The following is a 21,498-nucleotide window of genomic DNA, read 5'->3' on the forward strand; positions in this document are numbered from 1 at the left end:
TCCCCACCTCTTTCCGCCTTCCGCAAAGACTGTTCCCTCCGCGACTACCTGGTCAGGTCCACGCCCCCAAACAACCCACCCTCCAATCCTGGCACTTTCCCCTGCCACCACAGGAACTGTAAAACCTGCACCCACACCTCCTCCCTCACCTCTATCCAAGGCCCTAAAGGAGCCTTCCACATCCATCAAACTTTCACTTGCACATCCACTAATATCATTTATTGTATCTGTTGCTCCCGAGGCGGTCTCCTCTACATTGGGGAGACTGGGCGCCTCCTAGCAGAGCGCTTTAGGGAACATCTCCAGGACACCCGCACCAATCAACCAAACTGCCCCGTGGGCCAACATTTCAACTCCCCCTCCCACTCTGCCGAGGACATGGAGGTCCTGGGCCTCCTTCACCGTCACTCCCTCGCCACCAGACGCCTGGAGGAAGAACGCCTCATCTTCCGCCTCTGAACACTTCAACCCCAGGGCATCAAGGTGGACTTCAACAGTTTCCTCATTTTCCCCTTCCACCACCTCACCCTAGTTCTAAACTTCCAGCTCAGTAACTGTCCCCATAACTTGTCCAGACTTGTCCTCCCTGCCTATCTTCTTTTCCACCTATCCACTCCACCCTCTCCTCCTTGACCTATTACCTTCATCCCCTCCCCCACTCACCCATTGTACTCTATGCTACTTTCTCTCCACCCCCACCCTCCTCTAGCTTATCTCTCTACGCTTCAGGCTCACTGCCTTTATTCCTGATGAAGGGCGTTTGCCCGAAACGTCGATTTCGAAGCTACTTGGATGCTGCCTGAACTGCTGTGCTCTTCCAGCACCACTAATCCAGAATCTGGTTTCCAGCATCTGCAGTCATTGTTTTTACCTGTTCGAAGTGGCCTACTCCATATTTTTAAACTGTGTCCTCTGGTTCGGGACTCACCCATCAGCAGAAACATGCTTCCTGCCTCCAGAGTGTCCAATCCTTTAATAATCTTATACATCTCAATCAGATCCCCTCTCAAACTTCTAAACTCAAACGTATATAAGCTCAGTCGCTCCAATCTTTCAGCGTAAGATAGTCCTGTCATTCCGGGAATTGACCTCGTGAACCTACGCTGCACTCCCTCAATAGTCAGAATGTCTTTCCTCAAATTTGGAGACCTAAACTGCGCACAATATTCCAGGTGCAGTCTCACCAGGGCCCTGTATGGCTACAGAAGGACCTCTTTGCTTCTATACTCAATGGCATTGTGACAATATCACTCGACTATTTATCCAGAGCTCAGCTAATGTTCTGGGGGAGCTGGATTCGAATGCTGCCACGGCAGATGGTGGAATTAGAATTCAGTAAAAGAAAATCTGGAATTAAAAATCTACTGATGACCATGAAATCATTGCCAAATGTCAGAAAAACACATCTGGCTCACTGATGTCTTTCAGGCAAAGACATTTGCCATTCTCACCTGGTTGGGTCCTGCATGTGCCTCTCAACTGCTCGCTGAAATGTTGGTCAGTCCAGAGGGCAGCTAGGGATGGGCAATAAATGCCAGCAATGCCCTTGTCCAGGAGTGAATTAAAGGAAGGAAAAACTTGTATGTACAGGCAATGGATAAGTATACTTAGCTTTGATATCCCCATGCTAAAATAGTTCAGTATCCTCAATCTGCGTGATCAAATGGGAAAGCTTTTGAAAAGTACTGCAAGGTAGATCATAAGAATCATAGACCCTTTAAGAACTGGGGAGAGAAAATAACAATTTGCAGAAAATTGGTGTGCTTTTGTGTAGTACAAAAACACCTTGTGGTTTTCCATTGATTTGCTGGAGACTATTGGTGCTTACTGCGACTGATTCAATAATTTACAGTTGCTAATAGAATCAGTAGACAGTGTTTTAAAGGCACAGTTGATGCACAAATACAGCAGAAATAACCTCTGTCAACCAGTTCATTTCTGGTGTGTGTCTAGAGGGGGCAAATAATAGATGTAGGGTGCTGGCAGCAATATGTCACTTTGTGCAGTGATCTAGTGACTGTTAAGTACTATGTCAAATATTTCTCAGAATCTGAAATTCAGTGAATATTCCCTCCAAAAAAATACTGTTTTTCTTTTCTTTGCTTTCTTTCTTATTTATTCGTAGGATATGGGCATTGATTTGTAAGGTCAACATTTCTTGATTTATTTCTTCTAATTCCCTTGAAAGAGGTGAGAAGCAGTTATCCTGAACACAACCAAATAGCTTCCTAGACCTTTCTCAGAAGGCAGTTATGAATCAGCTACTTTTTCAGTCAACTACTGTTTTCTTTACTCTTTCATGGAATGCAGGCATCACTGGCAAGGACAGTATTTGTTACCCTTCCCTTGTTGACCTTGAACTGAGTGACTTTGACATCCATTTCAGAGGGCAGTTAAGACTCAGCTACATTGCAGTGGGTCTGGATTCCTGTGCAGCCAGTTGTAGGATGGTAGATTGCCTTCCCAGAAAGCAATAATGATAAAGGAAAGTGACACCATTTAATGATTGGCAGGATGACAAAACTATGAAACTACCTTTCAATTTCAGATTTTATTAGTTTGATTCAAATTCCATAAGCTATTGCAGTGGGATTTAAACCCATGTTCTCTGAGCAATAGCCTGGGCCTTTGGATTACTATTCCAGCAACATTACCACTCCACAATCCTCTCTCAATATATTCCTCACACAAAGGTGAGACAGGATAAGGATAGCACATTTCCTTTCCTAAAAGAAATAATGAACCTATAGGTTTGTGATCACCATTACTGCTAGGGGCGTTTTATTTTAGACCTTATTTAATTAGCTAAACTTTAAATTTCTTGTTTGCCGTGGTGGGATTTGTATGTTAGTAGATCAAATATGTAGATTTAGTCTAAACCAATTTCAGACCAGTCCAGTAATCTAAAAGCTATGCTCCTGATACCCAGTAGCTCACTGAGCCCTTGTACTGGATTGCAGTAATGCTGCTGTTGGTTTCTTATAAATGAACCTTGTACATTGTGAGTCCAATTTTCAATAATTATATTAGCCAGATAAATTTTGAATTTGTTTTAACATCTAAAATCACTAATTTAAGCTAAACATCAGCAAATTATGAACCCCTAATTGTCAGATAGTCAGCTTCATGCATTAACCAAGCTTGCATGAGAATGATGAAGACTTGCTGTGGGATGGCAGAGACCTACCAACGGTCATGGGACCATACTTTAACTCATGACTAATGTGGTATTACCTTCAGTGAGGGCAAGGATTTTTTAAAATCATCCATTGGATGAGCAGACTGCTGACTGGGCCAGCATTAATTACTCATCCCTCGTTGCCCTTCTACAGTGATGTGAGCTGCCTTCTTGAAAGACTGAAGTCTGTTTGGTTTATTGAGGAGAAAAGGAACAAAAATAATTAAGCATTTTTCCTGCAACAGCTGTCCACCCACACCCCCAACCTACTGAAGCCACAACCTCCAGAGATGAAGCCTTTATAGATGTTAACAAAATCTGTGCTGAAATCTTACCCTGACCTATTCAATACTGCTAACACAGATTGTACCAAGTTCTTTTCAGTACAGTTATGTTCTATTCAGTAATTTTATTTGAAAATATTCTACATGTATTAGGATTTTAATCAATTCCACAGAAAATCTAACTTATTGGTGAATCTGTGCTTAGCCTCTTTATTCACAGAGCAATCCAATTTGTATAAGCAACATCGAGCATTTGATTAAAGTTGCATAGAATTTAGCTGTAGCTGTGTTATATCCGGCTGTGGATTGTCGCATTGTACAGGGAAAACTTAATTGCCAAGTACTTTACAAGAGAATTTAATAACAACTATTTTCTTGCTCTCATTGTGATCAGAAATGAATTGCTGCTGTATTGATATTCTGTATTCAGCATTTATCTAGAGTTTTCACATAATTATCTTCAAATGGCTGCGACTTTTCTATTTATAAAGAGTCGAGAGAATTTTTCATTTTAAAAATGATTTTGTCGTCACAGATTTGCTGTGGTACTTCAGTTAAATTCAAAATAAAATTCTTCCTGCTATACTCTCTTTATGTACCAGTATGACATTTCTCCATTTGACACCCCAAGAACTCTAGCTTCCCTGCACCATTGTACTATTTTTACTATTGTGGCTCTTCATCTTAATGTGGTGAATGCTGGTCCAATATGTTGACCATTTGATTGGGCTTGCAATCTCCTGGAAGATTACAATGGTGGGTGCACTACCAACATCTGAAATTGACAACAGACAACAACCAGAGTCCTGACAAAATTCAATTGAGTTTAACTTGTAAATCTAGTTTAAATTGAGGCACCAGGAGTTTGGTTGAAGCTGCTATAGCTTGTTTCCTGCAAATGGAAGTCATACCTTTTCAAGTTATTTTTGTTGTATAAAATAAGTCATGATTTCTGCTCTTGATCACCCGTTCTGTGACCCTGCTTGGTGTGCACAAGTATATAAAGAGGAAACCTGGATAAGATTCAGTTTATGTTATACTCCACTATGTTTGAAGACCTCGCTGTCAGGACCTTTTTACATTAATGTTAACTACTTGGACAAAATAAAAGCTAGTTCCAGAGGTGTACAATTACTGTTTACTCAGTTCCACTTTCTAATCTATAATTGCAAACTTTATTTCCTTTTTAATTTTCCTCACAGCTGCTTATGAAGCTTTTGTGCTTTTTTTTTTAAAGATAGGAATCTCTTGGGGTTGGGATACTTTGTCCAAATAAAATGATAGCATTGATAGTGAGTAATTTGGGGGATACCTGTGCTAGGGTGGACAAAGTTGAAGTCACATGACACCAGGTTACAGTCCAACAGGTTGATTTGAAATTGCAAGCTTTGGAGCACTGTTCGTTCGGGTGAAGTCTGACACTCCACCTGACGAAGGAGTAGTGCTCCAAAAGCTTATGATTTCAAATGTGTCATGTGACTCTTGACTGTATGTAAGTAAAGCAGTGGGTTTCATGTCAGTTCTGTGCCCCACACAGCAAGAAGGAAATCAGGCAGGATGCAAAATATCCAAGCAATCCACTACAATCCATTCTATGCATTGGTCGAAACATTGAACTTTGAATTATCGTTCCGTTTTATTTTATATAAAATTATCTAAAGGTCACACAAGATCACAGGCATCTCTGTCCATTAGAGAGACAATTGTTTGCATAGTAATTGGCTCGAGGAGCACCATTCCTCATGGGGCAAGGTGAGGCAGGCCTCCTTAAAGTACCAGAGCCAGTTCAGTGAATGAACCCATGCCAGTGATATCATTCAGTATCACACTCTCTAGCCAAATAAAGAACTAGCTTTACTTAGTATTCTCCAGTCATGAGTAGAGGGGTTTGAAGAAATTGGATGTATGGAAAGCAATTGTGTTGTGTTTCCAATGCATTACTTGTTCATTTATCTGCTTTCAGAGAAACGATGAGCACTTGAACTATTTCTGTGATTTACTGGGAGTAGAGCACGATCAGATGGAGCACTGGCTGTGCCACCGCAAGCTTGTCACAACGTCTGAGACTTACGTCAAAACTATGTCCAAGCAGCATGCCATCAATGCCAGAAATGCCCTGGCCAAGCACATCTACGCCCAACTCTTCAACTGGATTGTGGATCACATCAATAAAGCACTATACACGACCAGTAAACAGCACTCATTCATTGGAGTGCTGGATATTTACGGGTACAAAATAGAGTGTGGTTAACACAACATTGAACAAAGTATAGCTGTAGCTACCTTTTTCAAACTGTGACTTTAGTACTGTTTGAATGATTGATCTAGTAAGCGATCAGTGAGACAGGACACTTGATTTTCAGTAAAAAGGAACTGTTGATTGAGTAAATTATCGATACATAACTAAGTGAGGGACACTAGACTAGGAATGGAATACATCCCCATTTAGGGTATTCATTCAAACACCCCAAGTTAAGGGTACAGAATGGTTAGTTGTGGAAGTTTCTTTGCTCCAACAGTGTGCTGAGAGTCAGCTTCAGAGAAAACACCTGCTGCACCTGGCCACAATTATCAGTTCTCACAACAGACGCATGGTGTAACACTTTCAATTTGATGTCAGTTTTCTGCTTCGAGCCTTTTGACCAGTAAAATCAGATTGAGACTGTTTTAAAAACCCTCTTCATGTAGATTATTTAAACAGAGAAACTTCCATCCCACCAGTTGTTACCATTAACAGGGACTCGAAGGACTACCTAACTATGACTTTGTGGCACTATAGTTTTCTTCCTCCTTATTGAGTATTTAAGTGACTCTGGTGTTGATATACTTGACAAAGTGCTCATTTATAGCAAACAGCATCGAGGACTTTCATAAATTTGTTTTCTTCCATGTTTATTGCGATATGCCGAGGCACCTAGAGCAGACTGACAGACACTGAGCCGTATTTAGAGATCTGACTGGTGTGAGTGTATGTGATGTGTGAACCCGTGGGCATTCCCACTGTACAGGCTTAATGATAGTGAATTGGAGCATTGTCTGCCCAAAACACATTTAATGTTTGTTATAGCTGAAGCATGCTTGATGGCAGAAGGGCAAGACCTGGTATGTCTCAGTATCTTCCTGTGATAACACCTCCTGAGATTTTGGTATTGACCTTCTGGGCAATTAAAGCCTCAACACTAGTTTCAGTGGGTTTGTTTTTAGCACACCATGTTTGAACTCCAAATTGCAATTTTGGATGAAGACTGTTTATCAAGGTGCCTGCTTTCAACATGCTAGAGGCTATTATGTGCTAAAATGTGCTTTAAAAATGAAATGCAAATGACATAGGTCATTACTAATGTTTACATTGCTTAGCAACTTAGTGCATAAAAGAGATCACCTGTGTATTATGGATTACCTCAAATTATGGACCTTTTTTACATCATTCTATCATGTAAAAATGGCTTCTCTCACCATTAAACCTGCTTAACGTACATCTGAAGTTAGTGCAATTGCAGACTTAATACAATTGAATTTGCAACATAAAGTTAAATCTATTAATAAATAGCACAAGAATGCTTTTAATGAGGTTATAGTTGGTAATGAATACCAATAAAGCTCTCTGGGACAGAAAGTGAGCAAGTCTTAATAACAATTCATCAAATATTAGGAATTTCAAAATCTTTTAATTAGAAAAGCATGCTTTTTCATTTTTGTTTTTCTCTTTTCCCCAATCAGATCTTTCTTTCCTTCTCCTTACTTATGGTAACTTGTTGTTGATGAATTCGCCCATTTTATTCATCTTCCTTCTCAGTCCTTCTGTTTTTTTTCTCATTGGTTCCAGGGATAATATAGTGTTCTCATTTTTCAAAAGTCTAAGGTGCCCTCTTGCCTTTGTACTACTACTTACTGTCCCTTCTGGAAACTTTGTGAGCAAATATTTTAAAGTTGGGGAATGCAGGAACAAATCCAATTTGCTGAATGCCTTTCTCCAGCAAATGTTGTTCTATTTACTGTCTGGTTCTATTTATGTTCCCTCTAAATCTTGTTTGATTATTTATGTAAGAAAATAATGTATTTTCTTCCTCCCCATGTATTACAGGTTTGAAACATTTGAAATTAATAGTTTTGAACAGTTTTGCATCAATTATGCCAATGAAAAATTACAGCAGCAATTTAACCTGGTGAGATTGCTGAACTACATTTTACTTGCATATGCTCAATCCCTTTCTATCAGTAGTGATATTCAATTCTAACTGCATCAAGTTTATTTTGTATTTGCCTTGACTCTAACGTTTCTCTTTAAACTGTTACTGAACAAACATTCTCTTTAAATGTAAATTGCCAGTAATAGATAACTGTTAATGTAACCACTTTCTGTTGGTTGTTTTCAATGTTTTTCAGCATGTCTTCAAACTGGAACAGGAGGAATACATGAAGGAGCAGATACCATGGACTCTAATTGACTTCTCTGACAACCAACCATGCATTGATCTTATTGAGGCAAAATTGGGCATTTTAGATCTGTTGGATGAGGAATGTAAGGTAAAGGAAAAACAATAAGGTGAATTCATTGTACACGAACTCAGCGACTCACTCTGTTGAGGTCAGTTTTAACAACACTGCATATGCCCAAATTGCTGGTGTTACCATGCGACCCCGGTTTGGCCCAGCACTTTCAAACATCTTTGAATTCCACGAGAAATGTATCTTAGAAATGGCACTTAACCTCCTACCTCTTGCACATTTCCAATATGTTGCTGATGTGTTTGCTATGTTTGAATCTTCAGCTGCGTATAAATGTTTCCTTTTGCATTTTAATGGCTCAAATTCACAGTCAAATGAAGTCCCATTTCTTTCCTAGTTGTAAACAATGGCCAATGGGTTCTCTAGTTGCTTATGCAAACCTGTCTCTACTAGTCAGTATACACATTTATTCCTACAGTTCCAGGTATGGTAATATTGGCCTTATTGGCAACTTCACTAATGCAACCCAGGCTATTTGTTCACTTTGCAAATCCATTGCTGATAGAGGGTGTATCAAAGCCATCCTGCTGGATAATGACTATCCCGAGCGCTGCATTTCATACAAACTTAAGGATATCCCTAGGGTGGTTATTCTTTGTCTGAAAAGTACCCAAACTACATGACAGAGTAAAGCATCTTAAAAGCTTGACTGACAGGTGAAGATGTTTCATTCTACTAATATGCAATAGCCACACAATTGGTGTTCACTGCTGACAGGATTTTGCTGTCATGCCAAAAAGACATCTGTCCAAATTGTTTTTAACCATTTCTTCGCACAGTCTCCTTTTTGTTTAAAGCAGTAATTTCCTCTTTCCAGTCCAAACATAAGGAGATAAAAAGATGTTGTCTTCACATGAACCAAGGAAGGGCAAAAGACAGGATCTGGTGTTCCTGTGGAAAAATAATTGATTAAATTATATGGGGTGCTATAGTTCCTGCAAAACCTGCTCCCCAACTAAGAGCATTAGTGGAGGTGCTGATGGAGGGAATGTTTTCTTTGGGAAGAATGGCTGATTTGCAAATATTTAATGCCCAGTTGCTGCTTATCAGGCTGGAGGCAGGATTCCCTGCCCCTTTTGTACAGAAGTCAACATCTCTCCTCCATTTCAGGCCAGGCGAAAGTGCAGTAATGGATCGAAAGTAATTGAATGTTTGGAGGAGGGACTTGGGTCAATGATTTGCACCCCTTCACCATCCCTTCCCCTTCCCAGCCCACCACCAGTTTGACATGGTTGCTTGACATGGGTCCTGTCTTCCTCCAGTTAAATGGCTGCAGCAGTGGGCTGATGCAGTTAACTTCCATCTAGAGCTTCCATTGGCACAGTGCTGCTATTGGTTTCAGGAGCTGATTGTCTGCCCACTGGAATTAATGTGCCCTTCCACCTTCAAATCCCTGTTAGCAGTGTTAGATCTAGAGTGTTAATTCTAGGCTCATTTAGGAAAGGAGTGGACTAGCACATTATCATTGTTATAATTATCAGTCCTACAAGTATACTAAGAATGTTTTGTGTGTCTGTTGTTTCACAAATAGTGCTGCTACCAAGCACTCTGTTTCCTGTGAAATCTAATTAGCTTCTAAGTCAAATTGATTTTGTGCCTCCGTTCAGATGCCGAAAGGGACAGACCAGAGCTGGGCCCAGAAGCTCTATGACCGCCATTCAAGCAGTCTGCACTTTCAGAAGCCCCGGATGTCCAACATGGCCTTTGTTGTTATACATTTTGCTGATAAGGTAATAGCTACATGGTGATTATTTCATACATTGGAGTTCATATCCACACACAGCCAACAAACATTTTCACTGTTTACACAGTCATTTTAAAGGTTCAAATGAGAAACCTAAAATGAAACGGAGGAACTGAAATCTACATTCAATTACAATTGGAAAGTACAATGGGATTAGATTTTAGTAAACTTTTCTTCACTTCCAAAGTCAATTATTCAAATGTACACCTTTTACGCTTTCTTCTCTGCTATAGATTTCAGATCATATTAAACCCTGCTGTCAACATCTTAACTTGGCCAGAGCTCAGTTCATCTATCACATGCTTGTTGATGTACATTGGCAAACTGGAAACCAATGTCTCAATTTTAAAATGGTAATCGTCTCTTCAAACCCTTCCTCAACCTCCCCCCTCTATCTCTGGAATTCATCCACCCCAACAGCTAGACCTCTTATGCAACTTTTTCCGTCTTCTCACCATTGGCAACTACCCTGTGAGGGTCTGAGTTCTGGAATTCTGAGTCAACCTGCTTGGTCACATTTTATCTCTTCCCAAGGCACCTCCTTAGAAATTGTCACTCTCGTAAGTTTTTAGTCACCCATCTTAATATTATCTTTGGTTCAGAGTCAGTGTTTACTTTGAAAGCAGGATCTTCAGAAGATACATGAAAGTTGGAACCTCAGTATAAAATTAGTTTTGGTGCTTAAACTGTTTATGGAAGAATGGAGTTAATTTACTTTGTAAGGGACTTTATCCAGTTCATTTAAGATCTGAGAATTGAACAATTCCAGATAAAGCCTCCTAAATATTAAAGTTCTGAACACTTTCACTCCTAAATCCCAAAGAGAATTCTCAGAATATTAATCAATATTTACAATTGACCATTTAAATATCACATAGCCATATATGAGCAATTCTGTTAAATAGATTATAGGTTGTTCTTTTACAAATTTTTGCTCAGCAAAGTTTTTTTTTCCCAAAATGGATTAATCAATGTAGTATTGATTTTGAAAGGAATGGTAGATTGGTGGAGAGGGAGTTTATTTTCTTAAGTTTCATTAAATTTGAGTTCATAGCTTTTGCTTCTGATGCCACATTCCAGATTGAAAAGCAGCAAAATATTGGAGATTTTGCAAATCTAATATATAGACTAATAATATTTCAGCAAAAGATGGAATGGTTCTAGCACTGACCCTTGGGAAACATCGCAAGCTACAATCCTCCAGTCTGGGAAACAACCATGTACAAATCTGCTGTTTTCTATCTCTCCATTAATTTTTAAAATTCAAATTTAACAATGACTCTCCTCCTCCTTAAATCTCTTTTTTTAGAATCTGCCATTAATGCGGTATATGGTCAAACATTTTCTTAAAGTCCAAATAGATCTAATGGCAATGACTGCATTCCCTTCAACCAACTTTCTCTGCAACTGCATCAGGTTCTCACCAAGTTCTTTTCATTCCCTGCCCCCACTCTCCATACTCCCCTGTTTTCCAATGTTCAAACACACATTTACTACCTTGCATCGCTTCCTTGACTTACCCACTTTGTCAAACTGAATATCATTTCTTTGTTATTTCTAAGCTAATTCAAGCTAGCTATCCTGTGCTTTCAAGTGGGCAGAAATCTTCCCCTTCCACACCCCAAGTGGCATTTTTTCACCCAGTTTGTGGACTTCGTTTTCCAGCTTTGCTAACTCTTGGTTGTACTGTTTGGGGGCAGGAGCGGTGGGAAACTTTCTTGCTGCTGTCAACGTGCCTTTCTCCAATATCAAGATACTGTGTCCAACCATCTAGACTGTTTTCATTTCTTAATTTTCATCCTTGTTTCATCTCTCTGCTTTTCCCTCACCACTTCATTTCTTGCAACCTCCTCTCATTCATTGTGATACAGTCCCCTATTTTTCTCTCCTGCAGTGCAGTCTATTCTTTTGCTGCAATGATGGTCTAGCATGAGTTCTTGAAGTAAGTTTTTATGATGGCTGCAAACTATAGACAAGAATTGCTGAAGAAACTTGGCAGGTCTGGCAGCATCAATGGAGAGAAATCAGAGTCAACATTTGAAGTCCAGTTGCCCTACTTCAGAACTGACAGTAGCTAGGAACAACTGGTGCATGTGCTGAGGATGTGAAGGAGTGATTGGACGGTGGAGATGGGGCCCAGAGGCAGAGAATAACAGGCAGCCAAAGAATGATATTATGTCAGGGATACAAAAAAAGGCAGACAATGGAGGACCATAAATAGATGAAGTAGCAGCTTTTCTTTCTCAATGACATGCTACATCCATTCCTTTGTACGCCCTCTCTCTCTCTTGCATGCTTTTTCTCTCTCTTGCGTGCGCTCTCTCTTGTGCTCTCTCGCTTGCTGTCTCCTTCACCCCCTCGACTTCAGTATATGTGCACCTTTCCCTAGCTAATTTCAGTTCTGAACTCAAAATGTTCATTCTGCTTTCTCTCTACAGGTGCTGTCAGACCTGCTGAGATTCTCCAGCAATTTCTGTTTTTGTTTTATATTTCTGGCATCTCCACACCTGTACTTTTGTATTATCAGAGACAAGCATTACTGCCTTAGCAAGCACATTTGTCTATTGTGTGAAACTACTGGGATAATTGCCAAGAATGATGAGTCTAGGATATGCATGAGTAAACAAAGACTGGCCTGGCCCAAGTTGAATTTTGTCAGAAAATGCTGATGGGGACTGTGGCTCCAAAATGCTGACAGTTAGCACATATAAGACTGACAATTCACAGCTTTCAAGCTGTTAGTGCCTAAAGGCTTGCCTATAGTTGTCAAGCTGCAAAATTGATTGAACACTGCAACACAGTTTGCTTTGTCATGAGATTGTCACCTTGCAATTGCTGATGGAAACACTTTGGACACATGATTATGGAGGAGGAGTTAAAAAAAAAACAGAAGTCTAATTCTGAAGTTCGTGTTAGAAAGTCGAGTTTATAATGCTCTGCACCAGAAGGCAGTGGAGGCCAAGTTTCTGGATACTTTCAAGAAAGAGATGGATAGAGCTTTTAAAGATAGTGGAATCAAGGGTTATGGGGATAAGGCAGGAACAGGATTGTGAATGATCAGCCATGATCATAATGGAGCAGGCTCGAAGGGCCGAATGGCCTACTCCTGCACCTATTGTCTATTTTAAATTACAAATTTGTTTATGATGTGTATGTTCATTATGTATGTAACTATGCCTATAAATGTATACTTTTATACACCCCTCATGTCTACAGATACTGGATGCTAAGAAGGCCACATAAAGTTAGTTGGAGAACTTAATTTTTGTCACTGTAGGTCCAGCCATTTAAGACTCTATCTATCCCTGTGGTCAAAGTTAAAAATCGCACAACACCAGGTTATAGTCCAACAGGTTTATTTTGGAAGCACTGGCTTTAGGAGTGCTGTTCCTTCATCAGGTGGTTGTGGAGCAGGATCATAAAATGCAGAATTTAAAGCAAAAGATTAGTGTCATGCATGCAACTGATAGGATATATTGAACAAACTTCTATTGCTGTTAAGTCTTTCCTCTTTTAGAATGGGTTGCTGGTTTTCATTAATATGTAAATCCCAAAACTACTTTCAAATCATACTCTCAAGATAACTTCAAGTTTTATTTAAAAAAAGGTAAAATTTCAGCTCAGACAATGCATTAAAGGTGAGGTTAGAGTGTGTCTGTATCCCAATCTTGAGTCAGACTGATTCTGTTTCCAAAGTAGGAATTTCTAAAATGTCACATGGATTGACTGTCTACAGGTTGTATGTGTTTTTGAGAAAAATAGAATGTATTGGCAACTACAATTCTGTAAATCAGAATCATCCCATAGACTTGTGTGTGTGCATGCATGTGAGGGGGGAATGTGAGTATGAACGCATGTGTTTCTTGGGGGGTGTACGTATGTGTGTCTGAGAGAGAGCACGTGTATGAGAGATGGTCTGCATGAGTGTGCATGTATGTGTGAGTGTGTGTAATAGGGTCACCTGTCGTGTGACATGAACCCAAGGTCCCTGTTGGGGCCATTGTCATGGGTACCAAACTTGGCTATCAGCTCTGCTCTGCCACTCTGTGTTGTTGCCTATCCCGAAATCCGCTTTGGAGGACTGTCAACCCAAGGTCTAAGGCCGAATGATTCTGACCGCTGAAGTGTGACCCCACCCTGACTGGGAGGGAACTGTGAATATCCTTGTGATGAGGAATATTTTTCCTTTTCCCAAAATGTTTTCTTCAAAAGAAATGGATACCTTCAATTTCAGACCTTCCACCAATTAAACCGGTTCACGTTAGTTAAAGGTTTCTGAATTTCAACATTTTCCTGTGGAGAAGTTAACACATGATTTTGATTTTCCACAAGTTTCTAACTATAGCCTCAAAGTCTAAGTGAGGGTTGATGAGTCAATATTGAGATCACAGAATAACTATTGCTTTGAAAAGTACTTGCTGTTACTTCCCGAGGGACTTAGATGATAAATGCACTGCTGCTTCTATAGAACTGAGCTTTATTGATGAAGAAGGCATTGAGTCCCCAGATCACTTCCTCTTATGTTACACATGATGAAGATCATGTATAGATGTCTACACGAAAGTGTCTAGGTTCAGTCTCCGCTACCTTTATTAGGATTTATGCGAATGTGTTTCATTAGCTGCCTTACTTCTTAGGAAAAACAGCATCATTGGATGTGAAGTGATTGTGGAAACATATTCTCGTATGGCTCTGTGGTTTTGGTAGGTGATGGGGAATAATCGAGCAATGTCCAGCAGGTAATGGGAAAGGTAAATGCAAAAGTCTTATTAAAACTATATAAGGCACTAGTTAGATCACACCTGTAGTATTGTGAACAGTTTGGGTCCCCTTATCTATGTGAAGATATACTGGCACTTAAGGTAATTCAGGGAACATTCCAATGGCCATGAAGGCACTGTCTTATGAGGAGAGATTGAGTGGATTGGGCCTGTACTCATTGGAATTTAGAAGAATGAGAGGTGACTGAAGCATACAAGATTCTTGGCAGGGCCTGACAGGATAGATGCTGAGAGGATGTTTCTCATTGTGACAGAGTCTGGGATTATTTAAGATGGAGCTGTGGAGAAACTTCTTAAGTGCAACAAATCTGTGGAATTCTTTACCGCAGAAGCCTGTAGAATATGTTTCATTCAATATGTTCAAGACTGAGACAGTTTTTTAATCAGTAAGAGGACAGAGGGTTATGGGAAAAGGCAGGAAAGTGGAGTTGAAGATTGAGATCAGCCACGGTCTCATTCAATAGTGGAACAATCTTGATGAGCTGAATGGCCTACATATGCACCTGTCTCAAGTGTGGTAAGAAATTCAGCTTTTTATTCTGCAAAGCCTCTGTTTACATGTGCCTACAACAGCTGATTAGTGACTTACTTCCAATATTCAATGAGAGAATTAATTTATTCTCTTAAGGAATATGGACACCGCTGGGAAGGCCAGCATTTGTTACCCATTCCTACTACCCGCCATCTGAATGGGGTAACTTGGTGGATTAGGAGTCGCATGTAGGCCAGCCCAGGTACAGATGGCATTAGTGAACCAGATGAATTTTTACAACAATTGATAATAGTTTTAGTGAGGCTAACTTTTTTTAAAATTCTAGATTGGTGAATTAGATTTTTAAATTCCACTAGCTATTGTGGAATTTGTACCCATATTCCCAAAGGTTCGGCTGGACCTCTGGATTACTGCTTCAGTGACATTACCTCTATGTCGTCATCTTCATTCATGCCTGTGTGTATGTTACATGTACGAACACACATCAGTACCTTTTCCCAGAGAGTCTTTGTTGCTTTTGTTTCGCAGACGACAACAGTTCATTCTGGGTGCTATTACTGGGCTTTGATAGATGTCTTTGTGTGAACCTTTACAGTGAAAGTGATGGACTATGAAAAGCATTATGCCTGACTTCAGTTCTTGCATTTCCAGTAGGAATCAGGAATGTGGAACTTTTGACAGTGTATGATACAATTAACAGAGCATTTACTAATCGCCCCATTATACCTTCCTTAAAAGTTCTGTTCATTGATACCTTCCACATTTTGAAACATATTAACTTTTAGTTACACTTGTAAAAGTAGCTTTATGTAATTGTACCTCTGTAAGTTGGTATCTATTGAGTATGGCCTCCTACTAATGCAGTGGTTGTTCTCTTCCACAGGTGGAGTATCAGTGTGATGGGTTCCTGGAGAAAAACCGTGACACAGTACACGAAGAACAGATCAACATACTGAAGGCCAGCAAGGTATGATGGCCCAGGTCAAAATCCATTTCCACTTCTATTACATCTACACTGCAACCCACGGCTGGTGTAGGCTTCTACAGGTTAGCCGTGTTCCCAACCAGTTCCATTGTAGTATTCGATCACATGAATGCCATTTGGAAATTTGCAACCCAAGAAAACCAGTAGTCTGAATAAAACATTTATTTTGTAAATGCTTCATCTTTTAAGAGCTCAGTAAGGTAAACTAACTACCCATACTTACTTCAAGGCAAAGTGAAGATTTGTTTTCTTAAAATTATTACTTCATTTAAAAAAAAAAGTCGTCTTCTTTCCTGACCTGTAAATATTAAATCATTCCTTGGATGCCATTCCTAAATCTCTCTCAATTGATATTGTGTTGGTGTCATCCTGGGCATTTGTTTCCTCTCAGTTTCTTACCTTTCCAACATGATAGAAGAGCTGGATTCTGTTCTTGTTTGTTTGTTACATGTGTGAGCTCTCCACTGGGAGCAGTTAGTTATATTGGTGGGATGATGGTAGAGTTTGCATCTGGCAATTTAGATTGGGTAAGCACCTTAACGTTTTGCTAATGACTCCTGTTATCATGATATTTTGAGCACCTTTTATAGTTGGGTGAAAGGGGAGCCTGGGATCCCAGTTGCATTGAATCACTGAGAATTATATAGAGCAGTTTACATGGTGCTTTTTCCTCTCATGATTGCTGTACTATGTATTGAACTTGGCAAGTGTGTAAAGTCTGTTGGTAAACACAACATTTTAGTACATAGAAAGAAATGTAGATTTTCAGCATAGAAACTGTTCAGTTCATGTCTGTGCTAACTGAAAATCTGGTCTAATGCTGCTCTTCTGCTCTCAGTTCATAGCCCTGTTTGTTGCAGCATTTCAAATGCATATCCAAATGTTGTTTAAATGTGATGAGGTTCTCTACCTCTAGCACCCTTTCAGGCAGTCAGTTCCAAGCCCTTCCATCCTCTGGGTGAAAAAGTACTCCTTACCTTGCCACTAATCAACTATCAAAGCGCTGAATGACAAAGCGGACTTGCAGGGATCAGTGGTCTCATCCTGCTCCTGAAAAAGGAATTGAGACAACAGCCAGTTCAGCCATGATGTTGTTAATTGTTGGGACAGGCTCAATGGGCTAAATTGCCTACTCCAGTCCTGTGTCCTTAAATAAGAAGTGTTGGACAAATTCAGTATGTATGGCAGCATCTGCGTTGAGAAAAACAATCAAAGTTTGGAGTCCAACATAACTTTGGAACTAGAAGGAGATGGAATTCTGATGGATTTTGTACTTTTTGAACAATGGGGGATGGTCACCTGGAACAAAGAAAAAAGTGTGTTGTTTAAGGCAGTGGGTTACTGTGACATGGTGCGAAGAGTGCCATGAAAATTCCAGGAAGCAGCACTGCGAGGCTGTCTCCATCATTCCGATCTCGTCTGGTGCCTTGGTGTCTAATATTGAAGGCAGTATCTGCTGACAGTGGGCAACCCTGTTAACCGGAGTATGTGCAAGCTTCCAGAGCTTCAATCCTGCATATGAAAAAATGTGACGTGTTATGGAATCGTTTGTTTCCTTGATACTGAGAAGGTTAGGAGCTACTTGTATAAAGTAATTGTAGTGATTGGAGCAATGTCAGTGAGGTGGATCTCATGGAATATTAGTTCCCTGATTGGATCAGGTTAAAAGTCCCCAACCAGGGAGTCCTGGCTGACATATAAGCAGGAGTGTTAGGGGTTCTGCTCACTCTAGGAGCCATCTCTGAGCTAGCTGGGTCAGTGTCTTGGACCGTACACGTGTAAGTAAAGGGTGAATTAGAGTCATAGAGATGTCATGGAAACCGACCCTTCAGTCCAACCTGTCCATGCCGACCAGATATCCCAACCCAATCTAGTCCCACCTGCCAGCACCCGGCCCATATCCCTCCAAACCCTTCCTATTCATGTACCAATCCAAATGCCTTTTAAATGTTGCAATTGTACCAGCCTCCAACACTTCTTCTGGCAGCTTATTCCATACAAGTACCACCCTCTGTGTGAAAATGTGGCCCCTTAGGTGTCTCATATCTTTCCCCTCTCACCCTAAACCTATGCCCTCTAGTTCTGGATTCCCATACCCCAGGGAAAAGACTTTGTCTATTTACCTTATCCATGCTCCTCATAATTTTGTAAACCTCAAAAGTCACCCCTCAGCCTCTGATGCTCCAGAGGAAACAGCCCCAGCCTGTTCAGCCTCTCCCTATAGCTAAAATCCTCCAACCCTGGCAACATCCTTGTAAATCTTTTCTGAACTCTTTCAAGTTTCACAACATCTTTCCAATAGGAAGAAGACCAGAATTTCACGCAATATTCCAACAGTGGCCTAACCAATGTCCTGTACAGCCGCAACATGACCTCCCAATTCCTGTACTCAATACTGTAACCAATAAAGGAAAGCACACCAAACGCCGCCTTCACTATCCTATCTATCTGTGACTCCACTTTCAAGGAGCTATGAACCTTCACTCCAAGTTCTCTTTGTTCAGAAACACTCCCTAGGACCTTACCATTAAGTGTACAAATCCTGCTAAGATTTGCTTTCCCAAAATGCAGCACCTTGCATTTATCTGAATTAAATTCCATCTGCCACTTCTCAGCCATTGGCCCATCTGGTCAAGATCCTGTTGTAATCTGAAGTATTCCTCTTTGCTGTCCACTACACCTCCAATTTTGGTGTCATCTGCAAACTTACTAACTGTACCTCTTATGCTCGCATCCAAATCATTTATGTAAATGACCAAAAGTAGAGGACCCAGCACCGATCTTTGTGACACTCCACTGGTCACAGGCCTCCAGTCTGAAAAACAACCCTCCTCCACCACCCTCTGTCTTCTACCTTTGAGCCAGTTCAGTATCCAAATGGCTAGTCCTACCTGTATTCCATGAGATCTAACCTTGCTAATCTGTCTCCCATGGGGAACCTTGTTGAACGCCTTACTGAAATCCATATAGATCACATCTACTGCTCTGCCCTCATCAATCCTCTTTGTTACTACTTCAAAAAACTCAATCAAGTTTGTGAGACATGATTTCCCACGCACAAAACCATGTTGACTATCCTTAATCTGTCCTTGCCTTTCCAAATACATGTACATACTGTCGCTGAGGATTCTCTCCAACAACTTGCCCACCACCGAGGTCAGGCTCACTGGTCTGTAGTTCCCTGGCTTGTCCTTACCACCCTTCTTAAACAGTGGCACCATGTTATCTAACCTTCAGTCTTCCGGCACCTCACCTGTGACTATCGATGATAAAAATATCATTGGCAAGAGGCCCAGCAATCACTTCCCTAGCTTCCCACAGAGTCCTCAGGTACACCTGATCAGGGCCTGGGGATTTATCCACCTTTACCCGTTTCAAGACATCCAACACTTCCTCCTCTGTAATCTGGACATTTTGCAAGGTGTCACCATCTATTTCCCTACAGTCTATATCTTCCATATCCTTTTCTACAGTAAATACTGATGCAAAACACTCATTTAGTATCTCCCCCATTTTCTGCGGCTCCACACAAAGGCCGCCTTGCTGATCTTTTGAGGGGCCCTATTCTCTCCCTAGTTACCCTTTTGTCCTTAATGTATTTCTAAAAACTCTTTGGATTCTCCTTAATTCTATTTACCAAAGCTGCCTCATGTCCCCTTTTTGCCCTCCTGATTTCCCTCTTAAGTATACTCCTACTTCCTTTATACTCTTCTAAGGATTCACTCGATTTATCCTGTCTATACCTGACATATGCTTCCTTCTTTTTCTTCACCAAACGCTCAATTTCTTTCGTCATCCAGCATTCTCTATACCTACCAGCCTTCCCTTTCACCCTGACAGGAATATACTTTCTCTGGACTCTCGATCTCATTTCTGAAGGTTTCCCATTTTCCAGCTGTCCCTTTTACCTGCGAACAATTGCCCCAATCAGCTTTTGAAAGTTCTTGTCTTATACTGTCAAAATTTGCCTTTCTCCAATTTAGAACTTCAACTTTTTGATCTGTTCTATCCTTTTTCATTGCTATTTGAAATCTAATAGAATTATGGTCGCTGGTCCCACAATGCTCCCCCACTGACACCTTAGTCACATTGGTGACGGGCTATCGGCCTTCACTGAGTTATTTCAGTAATGGTTTTGATGGGCTCAATATTTGCAAAAGATGGTGGTGGTTGGCAATTGTTCCACATACTGTCAGGGAAAGGGCAAGAAAGATTAGAAATCAGAAGTGTTATGGAACAGAAGGCTAAAGATGCAGTAATGGTGATTTAAAAAGTAAAAATTCATTTATGTTCATAACAGAATCAACATCAAGTATAACAAAGTGAAAGAGAGAACCAAGACATAGTTACTTATGAAGAGATATCAGAAGGGCAGACAGATTCTGTGATTGTGGTTGATGAACTCAATGTTGAGTCCAGAAGGCTGGAAAGTGCCTGATCAGAAAATGTGTAATACAATTTATGCAAAAATTGTCTGGAATGGTTTGTTCAGAAGTAATGAAAAGTTAATAACTTTAACACTTTATTTTATTTTGTTAGACATTTTTAGTGCCTATTGAAGGATTGTTATCTATATCTTGAAGACAATGACTTCATAACGATGTTTTTGAGGCCAGTTTTTATTTGTGGTGTAGAGAATGATGTTTTTGTACGATCAAAAATGAAATAGTCTGTTAAAAAGGGATAACTCCTAGATCATGGTTCTTTGTATAAAATTTCACAGAACAGCATTGTTACAACACAGGAGATGACCATTTGGCCCAACTGGTGTGTAACTTTCCAAATGAGCAACTCCCCTAATATCATGCCCTCACCTTCTCCTTGTATCTCTGCATAATGTTTCTTTTTGTTCATATGGCTGCCTAGGTTCCTTCTGAAAAGTTCAATTGAACCTGCCTCCACCAGACTGTGGAGCATTCCGGAAGTTAACCATTTGCAGTGTGAAGCAAAGGTTTTCCTTTCTCTCTGGAAGACAGCCCTGATGACCTCTATCTTTTGTTGTGGTTCTGTTCGCCGAGCTGGGAATTTGTGTTGCAGACATTTCGTCCCCTGTCTAGGGAGTGCTTGGGAGCCTCCCGCGAAGCGCTTCTGTGTTGTTTCCTCTGGCATTTATAGCGGTTTGTCTCTGCTGCTTCTGGTTGTCAGTTCCAGCTGTCCGCTGCAGTGGCCGGTATATTGGGTCCAGGTCGGTGCATTTGTTGAGAGAATCTGTGGATGATTGCCATGCATGAGTGCCATGCCTCTAGGAATTCCCTGGATTCTATCTTTTAAAACATTTATCCATAGGATGTTGACATTACTGGAGGGCTAGCAGCTCGAGTTGCCCTTGAGAAGATGGTGGTGAGCTGCCACTTTGTGAGTTGCAAGAAGGAAGATTTAAGGAAGCTTCAAGGTGACATGGACAAGTTGAGAGCAAACGTAATGTAGATGCTGTACAGTGTAGCTAAATATAAAGTTATAAACCGGTGTGCAAAATGGAAAAGAATATTATCTAAATTGTGATATATTGGAGTGGGTGTACGAA

At 40.5% G+C, this 21,498-nt stretch overlaps 1 protein-coding gene across 4 annotated transcripts in view; it reads left to right on the forward strand.

Moving 5' to 3' along the window:
* Positions 1-21,498, forward strand: part of myo5b (myosin VB) — a 268,371-nt gene that overhangs the window by 139,158 nt on the left and 107,715 nt on the right. For all 4 annotated transcript variants that reach the window (XM_072574380.1, XM_072574399.1, XM_072574390.1 and 1 more), the window contains exons 10-14: positions 5,426-5,691; positions 7,547-7,628; positions 7,849-7,989; positions 9,579-9,701; positions 15,873-15,956. In XM_072574380.1, coding sequence (XP_072430481.1) covers positions 5,426-5,691; positions 7,547-7,628; positions 7,849-7,989; positions 9,579-9,701; positions 15,873-15,956 — 696 coding nt within the window. The remainder of the gene's footprint in view (positions 1-5,425; positions 5,692-7,546; positions 7,629-7,848; positions 7,990-9,578; positions 9,702-15,872; positions 15,957-21,498) is intronic.

Source organism: Chiloscyllium punctatum, chromosome 1, assembly GCF_047496795.1.
Source record: "Chiloscyllium punctatum isolate Juve2018m chromosome 1, sChiPun1.3, whole genome shotgun sequence".
Classification (NCBI taxonomy): Eukaryota; Metazoa; Chordata; class Chondrichthyes; order Orectolobiformes; family Hemiscylliidae; genus Chiloscyllium; species Chiloscyllium punctatum.